Source organism: Lynx canadensis, chromosome X (genome assembly GCF_007474595.2).
Source record: "Lynx canadensis isolate LIC74 chromosome X, mLynCan4.pri.v2, whole genome shotgun sequence".
Classification (NCBI taxonomy): Eukaryota; Metazoa; Chordata; class Mammalia; order Carnivora; family Felidae; genus Lynx; species Lynx canadensis.
In genome coordinates, this window is record NC_044321.2 from 40,071,531 (window position 1) to 40,089,207 (window position 17,677).

The window sequence follows — 17,677 nt, forward strand, 5'->3', positions numbered from 1 at the left end:
AAATAATACCGGCTTCTATACAAATTCTTCGGAAGAGCTGAAGAGGGAGGAAATACTTCCCAACTCACTCTATGACTTCATTATCTTAGTTGTGGTGATGGATTCATGGGTGTGCATGTCAACACTTAGCAGATTGTGCATTACAAAGACATGCAATTTCTTCTCTGTCAATTACACCACAATAAAGGGGTGAAAACAGAGAAATCAGTACTCAGAGACTGTGGTAACTTTCCCAATGCTTACATTAGAAAAGGAAACTATCAAAGCAACGACCTAAGCTTCTACCTTATGAAACTAGAAAAGGAAAGAAATTTAGTTGAAATGAGCAGGGGCACGGAAATAATAGAGATAAAAGCAAGAATGAATAAAATCAAGGTTTCCATTACTGGCCACTGTGGAAGATGTCTACTATAGCCTCTCTCTCCTGCTGATTCTTGCAACTAAAATTTACTCTGGACAAAATTATGTAAAGCCGACTACTTAAGGACTCTGAAAAATAAACGAAAGCAGGCAGACTCTGAGGGGAGAGTCAAAAGGTAGAGAAGCAGCTCATATAGTGAGTTTCCTTTTATTTTTTCTAGTGAATTTCCTTTTTGTCCCTCCCTCATTTTTTGCAAGATTCTGTCCCCATGGCATATGAACTTCCCCAGTACTGTGGCTTGTGTGCAAGGGCAAGAAAAGCCTCACGCCAAAGCTTTAAGAACTGAACTAAACTAAGATTTAAACCACAGCTCAAGAAAGTCTAACACCTGAGTGACAAACGCATAAGACAGACCTGAAGCAGGACGGCAAGGTCTCTGATAACTGCACAAAGACTTACATCACCACTCAAGTCTCAGACCAAGACTTGAATGGTGCATACGTAGGGAAGATCCAAAGAAGCACACGAAAGTCAGTGAAAACCTAACTGATGAATTAACATCCATAGAAGATGAGACAAAACTGGTGATCCGAATCTAACAGGGTTTATTACATGATAAACAAAGATTAAAAACAACAAAACCATCGCCATTATCTAAGATAGAATCCAAAATTATTCAATATAACAAACAACCAGCAAAATGTGACCAATTCTTCCTAAGGGAAGAGATGCCAATCCTGAGGTCACTCAGATACTGGAATTATCAAAGACATTTAAGCAACTATTGTAACTAAGCTCTATGAGATAAAGGCAAACACACCTGAAATAAATGGCTAAATTTAAAAAATGGATAAACAGAAGTTCTCAAGAGATACAGAAACCGTAAAAAAGAAACTGAAATTTAGAACTAAAAAACACAATTATTTGAAATTAGAACACCAACTCATGGGATGGACTTAGAAGAATGGCAACGACAGAGACAAGAGTCAATGAACTTGGGTGTTAAACTGACAGAGATGATCCAACCTGCCAACCTGCAGAACAGACAATATCCCAAGGCCCAACATTCATGTCATTAGAGTCCTCAAAGGAAGAGAAATTCGTGCAAAAAAAAAGATCGAATAAAGGTCAAAAAATTTTCCAAATTTGGAGAAAGACATAACAGATTCAAGAAGCTTAGCACACCAGAAACAAGATGAACTCCAAGAAACACCCATAAACATTACAATCAAATGGCTGGTAAGCAAAGTTAAAAAAAAAAAAAGCTTTGGGGCACCTGGGGCTCAGGCGGTTGAGCGTCCGACTTCGGCTCAGGTCATGATCTCACAGTTCGTGGGTTCAAGCCCCGCGTCAGGCTCTGTGCTGACAGCTCGGAGCCCGGAGCCTGCTTCGGATTCTGTGTCTCCCTCTCTCTCTGCTCCTCCCCTGCTTACACTCTGTCTCTCTCTCAAAAATAAATAAATATTTTTAAAAATTTAAAAAAAATCTTGAATAACAAGCACACTGTGTATAAGGAAACAGTGATTCAAATGACTGTAAAGTTGTCATCAGAAACAATGGAGGCCAGAAGATAATGGAACATCTTAAAAATACCAAAGATGAAGAACTGTCAACCCAGAATTTTAAATACAGCAAAAATTTCTTTTAGGAATGAAAATGAGGGGTGCGTGGGTGGTCCAGTCGGTGAAGCTTCTGACTCTTGGTTTCACCTGAAGTCATGATCTCACGGTTTGTGGGATCAAGACTCACGTCGGGCTGTGTACTGACAGCACGGAGCCTGCTTAGAATTCACCCCCTCCCTCTCTCGCTGCCTCTCCCCTGCTTGTGTGCGTGTGCTCTCTCTCTGTCTCTCTCAAAATAAATAAACTTAAAAAAAGAATGAAGATGAAATTTAAAAACTCAAAGAAGGAAAACTAAGAGATATTGTCACCAGTAGACTCGTTCTAAGAGAAATGATACAGAATCTTCAGAGTGAAGGGAAATAGTATCAGAGGGAAGCACAGAACTTCAGGAATAAAGAGCAGCAGAAATGGTAAAATATCTGGGTAAATATAACAGATTATTTTTCTCCTTTTGAATTAAGATATGAATGGTAGTTGACAGCAAAAATTATAACACTGTCTGGGGGGAGTTAAAACGTATGTAGATATAATACATTTGAAAATTATAACATAGGGGCGCCTGGGTGGCTCAGTCACTTGAGAGTCTGACTTCAGCTCAGGTCATGATCTCACGGTTCGTGGGTTCAAGCCCCGCTTCGGGCTCTGTGCTGACAGCTCAGAGCCTGAAGCCTGCTTCACATTCTGTGTCTCCCTCTCTCTGCCCCTCCCCCGCTTGCAGTCTGCCTCTCTTTCTTTCTCAAAAATAAAGAAACATTAAAAAAAATTTTAAATAAAAAAATAAAACAAGAAGATAGTGACAAAGACTAAATGTTTAAAATAGAATGTTTAAATTGCAATTGCACTTCCTACGCAAGACCTGTGCATTCAAAACTACAATATTGCTGAGATGGATGTTAAAAGACCCAAATAAGTTGAGAGATACATCATGTTCATGAATTGTAAGAGTCAATGCTGTTAAGTATTTCAATGATCCACAGACTCAAGGCAGTCCCAGACAAAATCCCCGCAGGCTATTATGTGGAAACTGGTAAGTTGATTCTAAAATGTATATGAAAATATCAAGGACCCAGAATAGCCAAAACATTATGAAAAGGAAGAACAAAGTTGGAAGATTCATACTACCTGATGTGAACACTTAATATCAGGCTACAGGAATTAAGACAATGTAGTATAGGCATATAGGCCAACGCATATGTGTTCACCTGTTCTCAATAAGGGGGACAAAGTAAATCGATGGAGAAAATATAGTCTTTTCAAAAATGCTGCTGGAACTGAATATGCATATGCAAAGAAAAGAACATTGATCCTTACCTCACACCAGATAAAAAGAATGCTTATCTCATTATGCCCATTGGCCTAAATGTAAGAGCTAAAATTATAAATCTTCCAAAGGAGGAATCATATGAGAAAAATCTGTGCTACCATGGGTTAGACAGAGAATTGTGTGATGGGGCACAAATGGCATGAACCATAAAGAACCTAAATGTAAGAGCTAAAATTATAAATCGTCCAAAGGAAATCATATGAGAAAAATCTATGCTACCGTGGGTTAGACAGAGAATTGTGTAATGGGGCACAAAGGGCATGAACCATAAAAGAACCAAAAACTGGATTTTATCAAAATTAAGAATGTCTTCTTTTGAAAGACACTAGTAAGATAAAAACAAGCCACAGCCTGGGAGTAAATACACAGAGAACACATAGCTGATAAAGGACTTGCATCTAGAAAACGTAAAGAGCTCTTACCATTTAATAGCAACAAAAATGGCAGAACATTACCACAGACAGTTCGCCCAAGATGTCCGGATGGCAAGTAAACACATGAAAAGACACTAACCACTAGTTATTGGAGAAATGCAGATTCAAATCACAGTAAGGTGCTCCCTACACATCTACTAAAAAGAAAAACTAACAACACTCAGAATACCAAGTAATGACGAGAATACAAAACACCCAGAATTCTTATGTTGGGGGTGGTCAACGAAAATGGTACGGCCATGCTGAGAAGCAGTGGGGTAATATCTTGTGAAGTTAAATATACATTTACCACATGACCAAGCAATACCACTCCAGGTATTTATCCAAGAATATGAAAACATGCCCATGCAAACACCTGGATGTGTATGCTCATACCAACTTCTTTCATAATGACCAAAAATTCCAGAAGAATCCAATGTGCATAAACTGCTTAATGAATAAGCAAATATAACATCATTCACCTTCAAAAAGGAACAAGATGCTGATACATGTCAAACATGGATGAAGCTAAGAAGCATTAAGTGAAAGCAAGACCCATAAGGCAGGACACTATAAGATGCATTTATAGGACATTCTAGAAAGAATAAAACTAGCAGACTAGAAATGAGAAGAATCCATTTCCAAATCCCAGATTTGGGAGTGAGGAAGACCTTTAATTATATAGAGGCACAACGATATGCTTTAGGGGAATGAAAAGGTCCAGTATCTTGGTTCCATGACTAAATCTCTGTCAAATCTCCAGGACTGTATGCGTAAGAAAGGTAGCTTACGGCATATAAATTATACCTCCATAAATATCATTTAAGAACAGTCATCTCAGCATAAATATATAATGAAAATACATGAAACATATACATGGGGATTATGATAAATGTCATCACATACAATCAAATACCATACGGTGCTACTTATGAATTTTTTTATTAAAATACCTACTAAGCATTATGGACAAACACTACTAACAAATCATGAATTCTAGTTAATGATATGCCTGCAGAAGTATTCAGGGGTGAAGTGTCCAGATCTCAGAAACTTAGCAGGAAACACATCACAAAAAGCATTCAACACAAACATAGTTAATGACATGCCTGGGAAAGTATTCAGGGTGAAATGTACTGGTCTCTGAAAGTTACCAGGAAACACATCACAAAAAGAAAGGGGGCAGGGGCGCCTGGGTGGCGCAGTCGGTTAAGCGTCCGACTTCAGCCAGGTCACGATCTCGCGGTCCGTGAGTTCGAGCCCCGCGTCGGGCTCTGGGCTGATGGCTCAGAGCCTGGAGCCTGTTTCCGATTCTGTGTCTCCCTCTCTCTCTGCCCCTCCCCCGTTCATGCTCTGTCTCTCTCTGTTCCAAAAATAAATAAACGTTGAAAAAAAAAATTTTTAAAAAAAAAAAAATAAAAAAAAAAAGAAAGGGGGCTGATAGGGGCACCTCGGTGGCTCAGTCAATTAAGCGACCCACTTCAGCTCAGGTCATGATCTCACAGTCTGTGAGTTGGAGCCCCGCATCAGGCTCTGTGCTGACAGCTCACAGCCTGGAGCCTGCTTCGGATTCTGCGTCTCCCTCTCTCTCTGCCCCTCCCCTGCTCATGCTCTGTCTCTGTCTCAACAATAAATAAAAACATTAAAAAGAAAGAAAGGGGGCTGATGGGAGGACAGAGGAATTAGGACACATAGAGATATGAGAAAAAGCAAACAGAGGGTGGGTGATGGGTATTGAGGAGGGCACCTTTTGGGATGAGCACTGGGTGTTGTATGGAAACCAATTTGTCAATAAATTTCATATATATATAAAAAAAAAAAAGAAAAAGCAAACAGAGCAAAATGTTCGCTGTAGAACCTAGGTGGAATTCTATGGGTATTCAAACTATGATTCTTTCACTTGTTCAGTGTGTGCATTTTCATGATAAGATGTCAGGAAGAAAGCTAGAAAAGAACAGCAAAAGAAACCCAAAGTAAATAAAGGTAGAAGGAGAAGGAAAAAGAAAACAAAAGACAGGGAAAACGAAGAAAGGCAAAGACTTTTCTGGGAAAAGCTCAACCACCATCAATGAAGTTCAGACTTCACGCCACTACCTGGGACTGGACAACCCTGATGACCACCGTGAGGCCACTCTGCAGACTAACGGTTCCTAGAAGATTTCTGTATCTCAGCACAAGCAGAGAAGTTATGGGACCTGCCAGAAATTTCCTCCAAGGCCCAGGGAATGTGCAGTCCCGGAGCGGCCTGAGGTCTGGGGGAATGAGGGAAGAGGGGCAAAATGCCCAGCAGTGAGTCCACACGCCCTGCCTTCCGTCCCAACGGATCCCAGGCTCCTGGGGGAGGCCTGGCCGTGTGTCCCCGTGCCCCTGGACCCCTCTCCGGGGATGGTTAAACTGCGGATCTTAACTAGACACGGAGTCAGATCTACCTGGAGTGTCGCTCAAAACGCACAGAACCGGGCCCACCCCAGGCTTTCTGAAAACATTTCCACTGGGAGGGACCACCTCGTGGGGTACCCTGAGGGGTCCACAGGCCACTAGGTGACACACGTCTGGTTAACCATGACTGTAATAAAAACTATTTTCCATGCACAACAGTGACAACAGTGATGACATTTACCGAGGGCTTCCCCGGGGCCAGGCTTATGTTCACCCGCTCCTTCAATTCAGACCGTCCCGGAAGTTCTAGCATCAGCTGCCTCCACAAACAGGCAAAGAGACTCTGGGGCCAGCGTGCGGAGGGAGGGACGGCCAGTGAGCGAAGAAGCCAGAATCTGAACCCCGCCTGTGAGCTCCAAAGCCTAGGTTCTTGACTACTGGGCTGTGGATGAGCCCCGAACCCCCTTCCTCTGCCCTCCTCCCAAACGAACGGTATCTGCCGAACATGCCCCCAGCCTCACAGCTGGACAGATAAGATGTAGGCGCTCTCCCAGGGGTCTGTGCTCTCGGCACAGGATAAGCCACCCCCACGGAGCGAGGTTTGAAGAAGTTACCTGCTGGAGTGCAAACACAGCAGCTGAGACTACCACCTCCCCTTCTGCACGGAACCCGCACAGCAACTACCAACAGCACCCAGCTTGTACAGAGCTGGGACCCGCAAGCCGAGGTGTAACGAGCTCCATCCTGAGTGTTCAGAGGGGAGGGGGTGGGGGGGGCAAAATAGAATCCGCCAGAAATGCAGGTGTGGAGGTATGCCCGGGCCCAGGAGGTGCCACCAGCAGAATTACAGACACGAACCTGAGAAGAGGCAGCCCTTGGAGGTGAGGGGGGGAACGCGCCGGAGGACCCCGTGTCCCGCACTGCGCCGCACCTACACCGCACGAGCGGACGGTTACCCTAACATAATACAGTTCCGAACCCGAGGGAGCGGGGACCCCAAGAGGGGGCCGCGCCTCTGAGTGTGGGCCTCCTCCTTCCAGGGCACCGCTGCGCAGACAACTAGACATTTCGATTCCCGGAAACGCGGCAGGTGGGAAAAAGCACGCCGCCAGCACAGCAGGAATCCTCACGGATCTCCGCAAGGCCGCGGACGTGGGGTAGACTGAGCAAGAAAGCGGAAGGCGCACCCCCAAACGGCCGTGGGAGGAGGGAGGGGGTGCAGGCCCCGAGAGAGACGGCGCACAGCCCGGCTGGCGCGAGCCGCGGGGAAGGCTTCAGGGGACACGAGGGTGCGGCTGGGCCCGCGTCCAGTGCAGCCGGGGCTCTGCCACCAGTGTCTGAACAGCCGCTGCAGAGCGGATTCACATCTGTGACCCTGAGGTGGACCCCAGCGCGTGACCTTCTGCTTAGGGCCCCGGCTGCTGGTCCACGGAGCACGCGGGGCAGTCCCGGAATCCACGCGCACGCCCTGCGGACGGGCCCACGGACCGGCCGCCGTGCGTGGGCAACAAACGGAGGAAGATCTGCATCTGAAGAGTGTGGGGGTCCCACGAGGGACCCAGAGCCAAACCAACCAAACCAGCCCCCCACCGGACAAGGGCAAGGGCAGCTGTGCCCAGGCCTGAGGCGGCGCTCACTGGAGCGAGCCGCCTGGGGAAATGTCCTCTCAGATTGACCTGTTTTCAGTGAATACAGAGATGACACAGAAGACAGGAGAGTGGAGGGGCGCCTGGGTGGCGCAGTCGGTTAAGCGTCCGACTTCAGCCAGGTCACGATCTCGCGGCCCGTGAGTTCGAGCCCCGCGTCGGGCTCTGGGCTGATGGCTCGGAGCCTGGAGCCTGTTTCCGATTCTGTGTCTCCCTCTCTCTCTGCCCCTCCCCCGTTCATGCTCTGTCTCTCTCTGTCCCAAAAATAAATAAATAAACGTTGAAAAAAAAAAAAATTAAAAAAAAAAAATAAAAAAAAAAAAAAGAAGAAGACAGGAGAGTGGGAGGGAAGCATTGATGCGAGCAGGATCCTGACAACAGGCAGGGTCGAGTCAGGTCCGGAAGGGACTGAGGAGCTGAGACGAGAGGACACGGTCGTGGGAAGGTTGACACCGTCCGCACAACCTGAGCACAAACAAGGCCATGGTGGCTGCCCGGCCTGGCCTAGCTGAAGGTCACTAGCAAAGCTTTTGGTCCACACCAGCTGCAAGGAACCAGGCGGATCGTTTCCCTGGGGCTGAAGAAGACTACAGGTGTCAATGGAAGGGCCCGCAGGGTGTAAATAAAGAGGAACCCTCACGCCTGCACCCACGTCTTCTGAGGAAAATGCAAACGCCCAAGAGAGAGGAAATGCCCTGCGAGCTTCCAGAAAGCAGGGGTAGCACACAGGGGGAAGGCTCGGTACTTCCTCAGCCACTGAGGATACTGGGAGCTAGAGAGGGGACCTGAACAAACGGGGTGCACTGCCTGAACCCCAGCAAGAACAAGGGGGCTGCAGGAGGGCGGTTGGTGGGGGCACCGCGTGGATGTGATAGCAGCTCACTTCATTGAACCCAAGTTGTGTCCCCGAGTCTAGGGGCGTGGAGAAGAGCTCCCAGGCGGGCCCCCCACGCCAGGCTCTCACTGACCTACCAGGTCCCCTGGCCTGACTGGCCCGGCACCTGCTCACCCGGAGGGTTCTGCGTCGGGGTCTCTCCCTCTGCCATCCTGGCCTCTTCTCCTTGTCCCAATCTGATGACCACATCGGGTTTGGGAACTAGCTGTCCTGAGGGGAAATGACACAGACTTTGTTATTAACGCCACATGGGTTCCAGAACCGACACCAAACCCTGCCGACCAAAGGTGGTCCGGCCTGGGTGCCCGCCCAGGAGGACAGCTATGCCCCTCAGTGCACCACACCACAGAGCAGGCGACGGCACAGTGTCCCGTGTGGGGTGCAAACAGGGTTACGACTTCCCAACAGTGAGCCTTAGGCCCGAACTCGTCCGGGGCTCCAGACGCCCCTTAACAGGTACCAGCTAGGTGACACGTGTATGTGTGTATTCCGGTCACACTGTGGCACGGTCCCTCACCCACGGAGACCAGGTGGCTGTAGTTCTCCAGCATGACGTCCCTGTACAGGTTCTTCTGAGCCGAGTCCAGACATCGCCACTCCTCCAGGGTGAAGTCCACAAACACGTCCCGGAAGGTCAAGGACTCCTGCAATGGCATATTCCTCATTAGCCCAGAGGGCTCAGCTGGGGGACAGACGGGACAACGTGTCCCATCCTAGGTCTTTCTCTCGTGGTAGAGGTTCAGTATCGCCACCATCCCGGGACAGCCCTGACCGTTGAGGACAGTAACGCGCACAGAGTGTAAAGTCACTTGTGCAGGGTCACACAGCTAGGACACGGGGATGAAAAGACATGCCTTCTGCTTTCCAAACCCACGTGTTAGGGGTTTTTGTAATTAGAAAGAGAGAGAAAGTGTACATGGAAGCAAGCGGGGTCAGGAGCAGCGGGGGAGAGAGAAAGAGAATCCCAAGCAGACTCCACACCCAGTGTGGGGCCAACACTCGGCTCGATCTCACGACCCTGAGATCGTGACCACAGCTGAAACCTAGAGAGCGACACTCAACCAACTGAGCCACCCCAGCGCCCCATCCACATCCATGTTTTTATCTTATTCTTTTTTTAACGTTTTTATTTAGTTTTGAAAACAGAGAGCACGAGTGGTGGAGGGGCAGAGAGGGAGGGAGACACAGAATCTGAAGCAGGTTCCAGGCTCTGAGCTGTCAGCACAGAGCCCAACACGGGGCTCGAACCCATGAGCCATGAGGGCACGACCTGAGCCAAAGTCAGATGCTTAACGGACTGAGCCACCCACATGCCCCGACATCCACATTTTTCAACATGACACTGCATTGCTCTTGTCTACACAAATGTTCTTTGCTGCTCCCTACGCTATTTGAGACAGTCCAGTATACAGTGTTTATGTAACTAAAGTTACTTTAACCTTTATAAAGAAACAGATGAGCCATTAAAACATCTTACCCTGGAAATGCAATATTCCAACTTGTTTACCAAACAGAGACGAGCAGGTAAGTCCCGAGGATGTAAAGATTAATAAAGACAAAAACACACTTTCTGAACAGAAGGAGCTGAGCCTGCCAGAGGGAGAACGACACTTACACACTCACGTATGAAGGGGAGGGCGGGCAGCAGGGTGGGCTCCTGTCTTCTGAGGGCAACGGTGGGGGGAGCAGAGGGAACAGAGAACAGAAAGAAGTCAGGTCTGCGTGGGGCTGGCGGAGAAGGCTTCGCAGGGGACGCTGAGCTAGAACAGTTCCAAACACAGCTACTCAGGACTATGAAGCAACGGGAAACATATTCTGGTCTCTCCTCTAGGTGCCCAGTGTGGAGTTCCTAAAACCCTTGTAAATCCCCAAGTGAGAAGAACAGAGGGAGCATCTCTCGTTCCTGTTTTTTTTTAATTGATGAGTTTTGTCCTATGCCAATTATACCTTGAGAAAATCCCAGCGGCACGGGGGTTGGGAGCTTCCTGGTGGGTGAACATCCACGTTCCAGAAGAACGATGCTTGCCAGATCCACAGATCCATATTCGGTGACTCGCGAGTCTCATTTATCTTCTGTAGTATCGTTATCACATTTTTTTAATTTTTTAAATGTTTTTTTTTAATGTTTATTGTGGAGAGAGAGAGAGAGAGAGAGAGAGACAGAGCACAAGCGGGGAAGGGCAGACAGGGAGGGAGACACCGAATTCGAAGCAGGCTCCAGGCTCTGAGCTGTGCGCACAGAGCCCGATGCGGGGCTCGAACCCGTGAACTGTGAGATCATGACCTGAGTCGAAGTCGGACACTCAACCGACTGAGCCACCCAGGCACCCCAGTATCGTTATCACATTTAAGGTTAAGTGGCTTCGGTCCCCTTTTTTGTGGAATCTGAGTGAGCCCTGGCAGAATTCGCTTCCCCTCTCTAGAACCGGGTCACCATGGCAACTGGACTGAAATTGATGAGAGCAATTGGAGTTGTTGAATTTGGTGGACCAGAAGTGCTGAAACTCCAGTCGGGATGTGGCAGTACCAACTCCAAAAGACCATCAGGTTGTAATCAAGGTCCATGCATGTGGTGTAAACCCAGTGGAAACATAGATTCGTTCTGCTACTCACAGGATAAAACCACTCTCACCCTATACTCCTGGTTCAGACGTGGCTGGGGTAACAGAAGCTGTTGGACGTAACGTATCTACTTTCAAGAAAGGTGACGGAGTTTTCACTCCCAGCACCATCTCTGGGGGCTATGCTGAGTATGCTCTTGCGGCAGACCACACTGTGTACCCACCACCAGAAAAACTGGACTTTAAACAAGGAGCTGCCATCGGTATCCCATATTTTACTGCTTATCGAGCTCTGCTCCACAGCGCCCGTGTGAAAGCTGGAGGAAGTCTTCGGGTTCACGGGGCTAGTGGAGGAGTTGGATTGGCCGTATGCCACACTGCCAGAGCTTATGGTTTAAAGGTTCTGGGCACAGCCGGCTGAAACCTGTAATAGGTTCTCAGTATTCATTGGAGAAGGTGGCCCAGGCTCATGAAAATATCATCCACGGCAGTGGGGCTACTGGGAAGATGATTCTTCTCTTAGAATGATTCAGTCTTTCATGTATTTCCCTGTGCGATTAGAAGTTTCCTGCCCCAGTTTTACTTATACTACTTTTGCTCCAAGTAGCATTCATTTGATTTAGTGAGTTTCTTATATTGAAAAACAAGATTTATCTTTAGAGATCTGGGCATTGGAGCACAATTTACTTTATAGTTCACAATATGTTTCATGCCTCCCACCGACCTCTAATCAAGGAGTCATCATAGTAGGAAACAGAATGTTAGTAGCCATTTGGCATTGGGTACATTACAGAAATTCCTGGTACTTGATCATTAATTCCCTACCTTGGACTAAAGCAAGCTGATTCAAAATAAGACTGCGTGATTTCCGAGCCTACCTGTCCTTGTAAAGGATCTTCAGTTATCTGTTTAGCCCAGAACTATATTGGACTCTGAAGGTTTTCTAGACTAAACAAGACCCCTTTCCCAAACTAATCTCATCGGCAAGGTAAACAATGTCCACAGAACTTTGTTGTTTAAAAAATAGTTTCCCAGTATTTCCCCAAATATTAGAACATTCGCTATGTTAATGGTTGATTACTAATTATCCATATATTCTGTGAAGATAGCAGCCTTATCTTTGTTACAGTGTGACAGTAGGTCTGTAGTCTCTCCACATAGATATTTCTTGATGATTTGATTTTCAAAGTAGATTTAGAATTATCTGTGTGATGGGAGTCATATATCTTTCTTTAAATGACTAAACAAATTTGACATATTAAGAGCGGGCGGCTTTTGTTTCCACAGCATGGTAACTTGCAGTAAATTCTGTAGGAAAATAAAAACTGTTGATCTATTTCATCTTTATGTGTACTTGATACACATATATACTTTATATATAATACTTGCCTTACATCACATCTCTTTTACATAGTTCCTAAGGATTAATTCCTAACAGTGTTCTGTGTTGGAAGTCTTTATCTAAACTAAATAAATGCCATCAATGTTAGGAGCAAGGAAAAAAAAAGGTCAAGTGGCTTCAAAACATGAATTGGATACCTTTTCTTCTTGCAACAGCCTGGAAAAGCTGAACACAGAAATGATGTGGTCTTTAACATTTCGTGAAAGTAGTAACTAGTCCAGGATCTGGGACTGCCAGTTTAACGTGTGAGTACCTTTGACCCACAAACCCAACTTCCGGGTGAATTCCCCATCAACACCTGCGCTAATGAGCACACACATACAGAGTCAGCCGAGAGGCACGGTATAGAACAGGAAAAGAGGGGTAAAAACCCGAATATCCACAGAGAAACAGTTCAAATGATGCATCCGTCTCCCTGCCCAGGAGCTGAAATCATCTGTACGAGTGGATGAGGACCACCACCCGGGATACAAGTGGGTGGGGAGAGCAAGACGGGAGTGGGGCAGGGTGGTGTTCGTGCAACCTCACGCCCAACACCGCACGTGTTCCTGCTTTCAGTGGACGAAACACACGCACACGCGTCTATCCCTCGCCGTCACCCAACTGTTACCAGCGGGCATGTCTGAGGAGAAACGGGACACCAGGGGAGAAATAGGGATGTTTCAGCTACCCTCTAATGCACGGTAAAACGCCAAGCATGGACTTCCTTTCAACGTTTTGAACATAACGAAAAAGCCAACAGTGAAGTGGCCATGGAACCGGGGAAAAAGGAGACTCTGTGCTTCAACAAGTATCTCTGAGAAGGAAAAGAAAAAAGCGGGGGGTGGGGGGGGGGGGTGCATGTCCCAGGGAAAGAAGGAGATGAGAGCGCTCCTTTCTTGCTCTCTTGTTTTTTAATTTTTTTTTGTTGTGGCCAGGGGAAGGATCGGAGAACCCCGAGGTGGATGACAGCGTGGACAGAAAAGAGCCGCAGTGGAGGAGAGTAACGCAATTGTCAAGGGTACAATACGGGTGCCCCAAAGCTGCCTCAAGGTCACTGGACACAAAGTAGGGGGAAATTAGGAACTCACCTGGAACACGGCCATCCTGTTCTGCTCGAGACAAAGGGCAGAGATCTAGGAAGACAGAATTGGGGCATCCAGATCAGTGCATTCAGCCAGGAGAGCATCCCCACCAGCCTGATAATAATCACCCTTGCACCCTGGGGAGGATGGTGTGCAACCATGCCTGGCAGCCCCAGGCCGTTCCCTTGGGCTTTGGATAAGCTCGCGTGGGCTTTGCAGGTGACCTGTGTTTGTGGGCCTCCAAAATACATTGGAATATTATTTCATTTCTTAACCTATTTAAGAGCAGGTTACAAAAAAGGAAGTGCAACGCAATCTCACTCCTTCGGCAGTAAGTATGTCCTGAGGAACAGCGGTGATTAAAATGTTGATACTGGTTTTCGCTGATGATTGCAGTCCTCTTGTTTTGTTTACTTGCATTTAAAAAAAATTTTTTCACCCTCACATCCCTTGTTAACTTGCATTTTTGACTGTGACTATTATTACTAATAAAATGGAAATGAACAGTGATTACGCTGAGCCCTGAAAGTGACAGACCCTTAGCAGAGTCTGGAGGACAGGGATACCTGGCTGCCGTTTGCAGGAAGGAGACAAACTAGGGTTGAAGAAGGGACAGAGGGGCAGCCGGGGGCAGGGAGGCAGGTGAGGAGCCCAGCACCGGTCGTTCCGCAAGGAGCTGGAAACCACTGCCCCTACCGCCCTGTGCACCCTGCCCTCCACTGGCCGCCCCCACCCAGTTCCTGGCCTGTCACTTTCTCCTTTCCCATGATGCCCATTCAACTGCCTGCTCTTCCCGCCTTGGCGGTTTTCTAAAGAAAGTGTCAGCAAGGAGCTTTTGCACAGAGTAGCTGCTGTCACTGCAGCAACCCCTGCGGCGGCCTCGGGACAAGAGGGCTCGGCCCCGTGCAGGTGAACGACTCGGGCTCTCAGGTCCAGGGACAGTGGCACCAAAATGAGGCAGCAGAAACAGCTGACAACATACCTCTGGACCGCTTGCAAATGTTCCCAAGTGAAAAACAAAACCATACGAGAGCATTCTGTACTTGAGTCAGACTGGAGGGAGAGTCCACATTTCTGCTAGCGGCAGGTGGGAGGTTCTCACTCTGGGGCTCACTCAAATCCAGAAACACCCAGTGGCAAAAGCTGTGTGCACAGAAGTGTCAGGAGAGAGTCCTGTGCAGCGGGCAGTGATCCCTGTCAGCCTGATCCGACCCTCACAGGCACCACAGCAGGCCGCCCTCCACACAGCAGCATTACTCCACCTGTCTGTGCGTTTCGTCTCTCTCCCCCAATGGGGTCCGACTTCCCACAGTCACACAGTGGGCATGGTCTTTCTCCGCTGGAGGGACAAAGGCCACTCCAAGTCCAGCCCTTCTTCGACCTGCTGTCCTCTAAGCCTCCTCCCTCAGCCCTGGGCTCTGGGTCTGTCCTATGAGCCTCCTCCCTCTGTCCTAGGCTCTGGGCTGAGGCTCCTCCTCCTAGCACTCTGATAAGAGCTCTCTTGTTCCTAACGACGCAGGACCAAAGGATCCAGAGACAAACGCGTCTCCGTTGGGACCATGGCCACAGCACCGCATCTGTCCCTGAGCCAGGGAACTCACCTTCTGAGGCCTTGACTGGCTCTTCTGTAGACTAGGAAGCCCAGGGGCGGCTGAGCCGGAGCCCGCAGGAGGTGAGCAGTGGTCTCACTGATGCGCCCTGACCCTGGAAACGACCGCACAGGAGATGCAGTGAGCAACCTCTCTGAGGCAGTGAAAGTGAGGAAAACCCAGATGGAATACTTTATGGAAGCAGCCACAAGGCCTCGTTTCAGTGTTAAGAGTAAACGCTTAGTAGCAGCCTAACTGTCACCAGACAAGGAGCTAAGCACTGCGTCATCCCATAAGGTCCTAGCTGTGGACTCGAACTGATTGCCCGCTCTGTCGCTTTGATTCATTCAGTGAAAAAGTTGAGTGCCTACTGTGGGCCTGTCCAACGTGTTGCAGGTAGATCAGTGAACAAAGTAATGAGTTCCCCGACCCTGCAGAGCTGTGTTCTAGCAGGGAAGGCACACAGCAAGCACAAAGTTGATACATTTCGGGAACGCTCGTTAGAAACGCATAGGTGCTAGAAGGATCTCCCGGGGTTTTCTAGCCGTGTGACTCTGGACAGGCTACGAGCCTTTCTGTTCTTGCTTTCTCGCGATATAATGAAGACAATCGTAGTACCTACTCACAGCCCTCGGGAGGATGACCATGCACCCCAAGGGCGCCTCGCACGTACTAGACACTCAGCAAACGGCCGCTGAACCTGACCCAACGACTCAATGACAGTATCACTGGCTGTCGCCCCCGGCCCGTCGCCCACACTCAGCCCAGGGCCCCGAGGTCGCAGGGGCGCGAACCCATCACCCCCACCTGCCCTCCGGCCCGTGCCCGCTCCGCCTCCCGGTACTTGGCTACCAGAACCCGACAGCCAGGTCGGAGGACTACAAGCGGCGCGACCTCGCGCCGCCCTCGGGTCAGCGGAGCACTTCCGCTCCCGGCGCCCCGCAGCCCGAGGTCGGAGCGCGGCGCACGCGCAGGAGCTGCTTCGGGGCCTCCACGGCCAATGGCCAAGATGGCGCGAGTCGCGGCCAGTGATACCCACGGGGTTCGTCTGGGGCACGATGTAGGGACCGGAGCGGGCGACCGTTTTCCGGACGAGTCGCACGAGAGGCCGGGGGGCGGCGAGGGGCCGGCGGACGGTCGCAGAGGCCCCGGTCCCGCCGCCTCCGAGGCCGAGGCGCCGTCTCCCGCGCCGTCTGCCGCGCACCCTCCATCCCCCGAAGCCGCGCTCTCCGCTGCCTTCAGCTTCTCGGGATGAGAAAGGGTAGTGGGGCCTGCTGCCGTTCTCAGCGGCACATGGGCGCCGCCATCTTGGGGGCGGGGCCTGTCCCTGGGAACCGGGCCTGCCCCAGGGGTCAGAGAGCAGAGGGCGGGCTCCGTCGGGGGAGTGGCCCGGAAGAGCGCTTGGGAGCGGGCGGGGAGGGCGGGCGATGCGCTCAGTGGGAGAAACCCCGATGCCCGGGTCTCCTGAAATAAATCGTGTTACTCCCAGGGTGCGACCCGGGGCGTCCAGGGAGAGTCTGGTGTTTGCTTTTTGATAACACCGCGTAAAGTAGCCGAGCGTGTTGTTCTCTGTGCCGGCCGGTGTGCCAGCCGGTGGCAGCATGGCCTGCTAAAAAGGCCCGTAAGTGCCTTGAGGAAAGTTTTCTGGTTCCCGTCAGGGTCTGGGGAAAGAGGCCCAAGCGCGTGCTGCCCCTGGAGCTGCCTGCCACGAAGCAGAACTCTTTGGTCCGGGCACCGCAAGGTCCCAGCTCAGATCCACCCCATTCCTTCTGTGCCCGAGCCAGCAGGTGCCAGGCAGTGTTGCGAGAAGCACGTGACAAAACCTTGGTGGAGCCGTCATAGGCGTCTGGGATCTCCATTGGAGCATACTGCTCTGTCCCTGTCTTTCCCTTCTCCCTCCGAGGTAACTGACATTCCCGGGTGGTTTGGATGCATCAGAGCCCAAACTTCCACCGCAGAGTTCTGGGAAGTGAGTGTCCCAAGCCTTGTGTAGGAGTCCCAGGAGAGAAGCCTGTTTGCCCTCAGGGAGTGGGCATTGCCACCAGTGTCAGTTCTTTGCGCATTTGTAAGCGATGGCCAGTCCTCGAGAGACCATCGTATTTGTTTCTGGAGGAGAGGCGACCTGCTAACCTTTTCAGACATCGGTATCAGGAGACCAGAAAATTAATATGATAGTGTCCCAAGGACAGTAGAGAAACCCCCAGCTGCAGAAGGACCTCGTCTTTGGCCCTGGTCAGAGTGTCCCCATACCCTGATAACACAGGAGCAAGTTGATGGGCATGTGGTTGGTTATTGCTCACGCAGTGCCAGTTTTTCCTAGCAGTGAGGCGACTAGCAAGTAAGAAACATGCCAAGCTGGGGCGGCTGGGTGGCTCAGTCGGTTTCATGTCTGACTTCGTCTCAGGTCGTGATCTCACGGTT

General features: G+C 49.4%; 1 protein-coding gene and 1 pseudogene across 8 annotated transcripts in view; one reads left to right on the top strand and one right to left on the bottom strand.

Moving 5' to 3' along the window:
- ZNF674 (zinc finger protein 674) overlaps positions 1-16,551 on the bottom strand; it is a 36,355-nt gene extending 19,804 nt beyond the window's left edge. Inside the window, exons 1-5 of one of the 8 annotated variants that reach the window (XM_032592105.1) lie at positions 16,064-16,551; positions 15,269-15,371; positions 13,674-13,718; positions 9,158-9,284; positions 8,755-8,850 (exon numbers count right to left, since the gene is read on the bottom strand). In XM_032592105.1, coding sequence (XP_032447996.1) covers positions 8,755-8,850; positions 9,158-9,284; positions 13,674-13,688 — 238 coding nt within the window. In that variant the 5' untranslated portion in view covers positions 13,689-13,718; positions 15,269-15,371; positions 16,064-16,551. Of the gene's footprint in view, positions 1-8,717; positions 8,851-9,157; positions 9,733-10,255; positions 10,302-10,587; positions 10,782-13,673; positions 13,719-15,268; positions 15,372-15,874 lie in introns of those variants that run through there. The other 7 variants (XM_032592106.1, XM_030305344.1, XM_030305345.1 and 4 more) reach the window with 7 other exon arrangements.
- LOC115507148 lies at positions 11,076-11,622 on the top strand (annotated as a pseudogene).
- Positions 16,552-17,677: the final 1,126 nt, after the last annotated feature.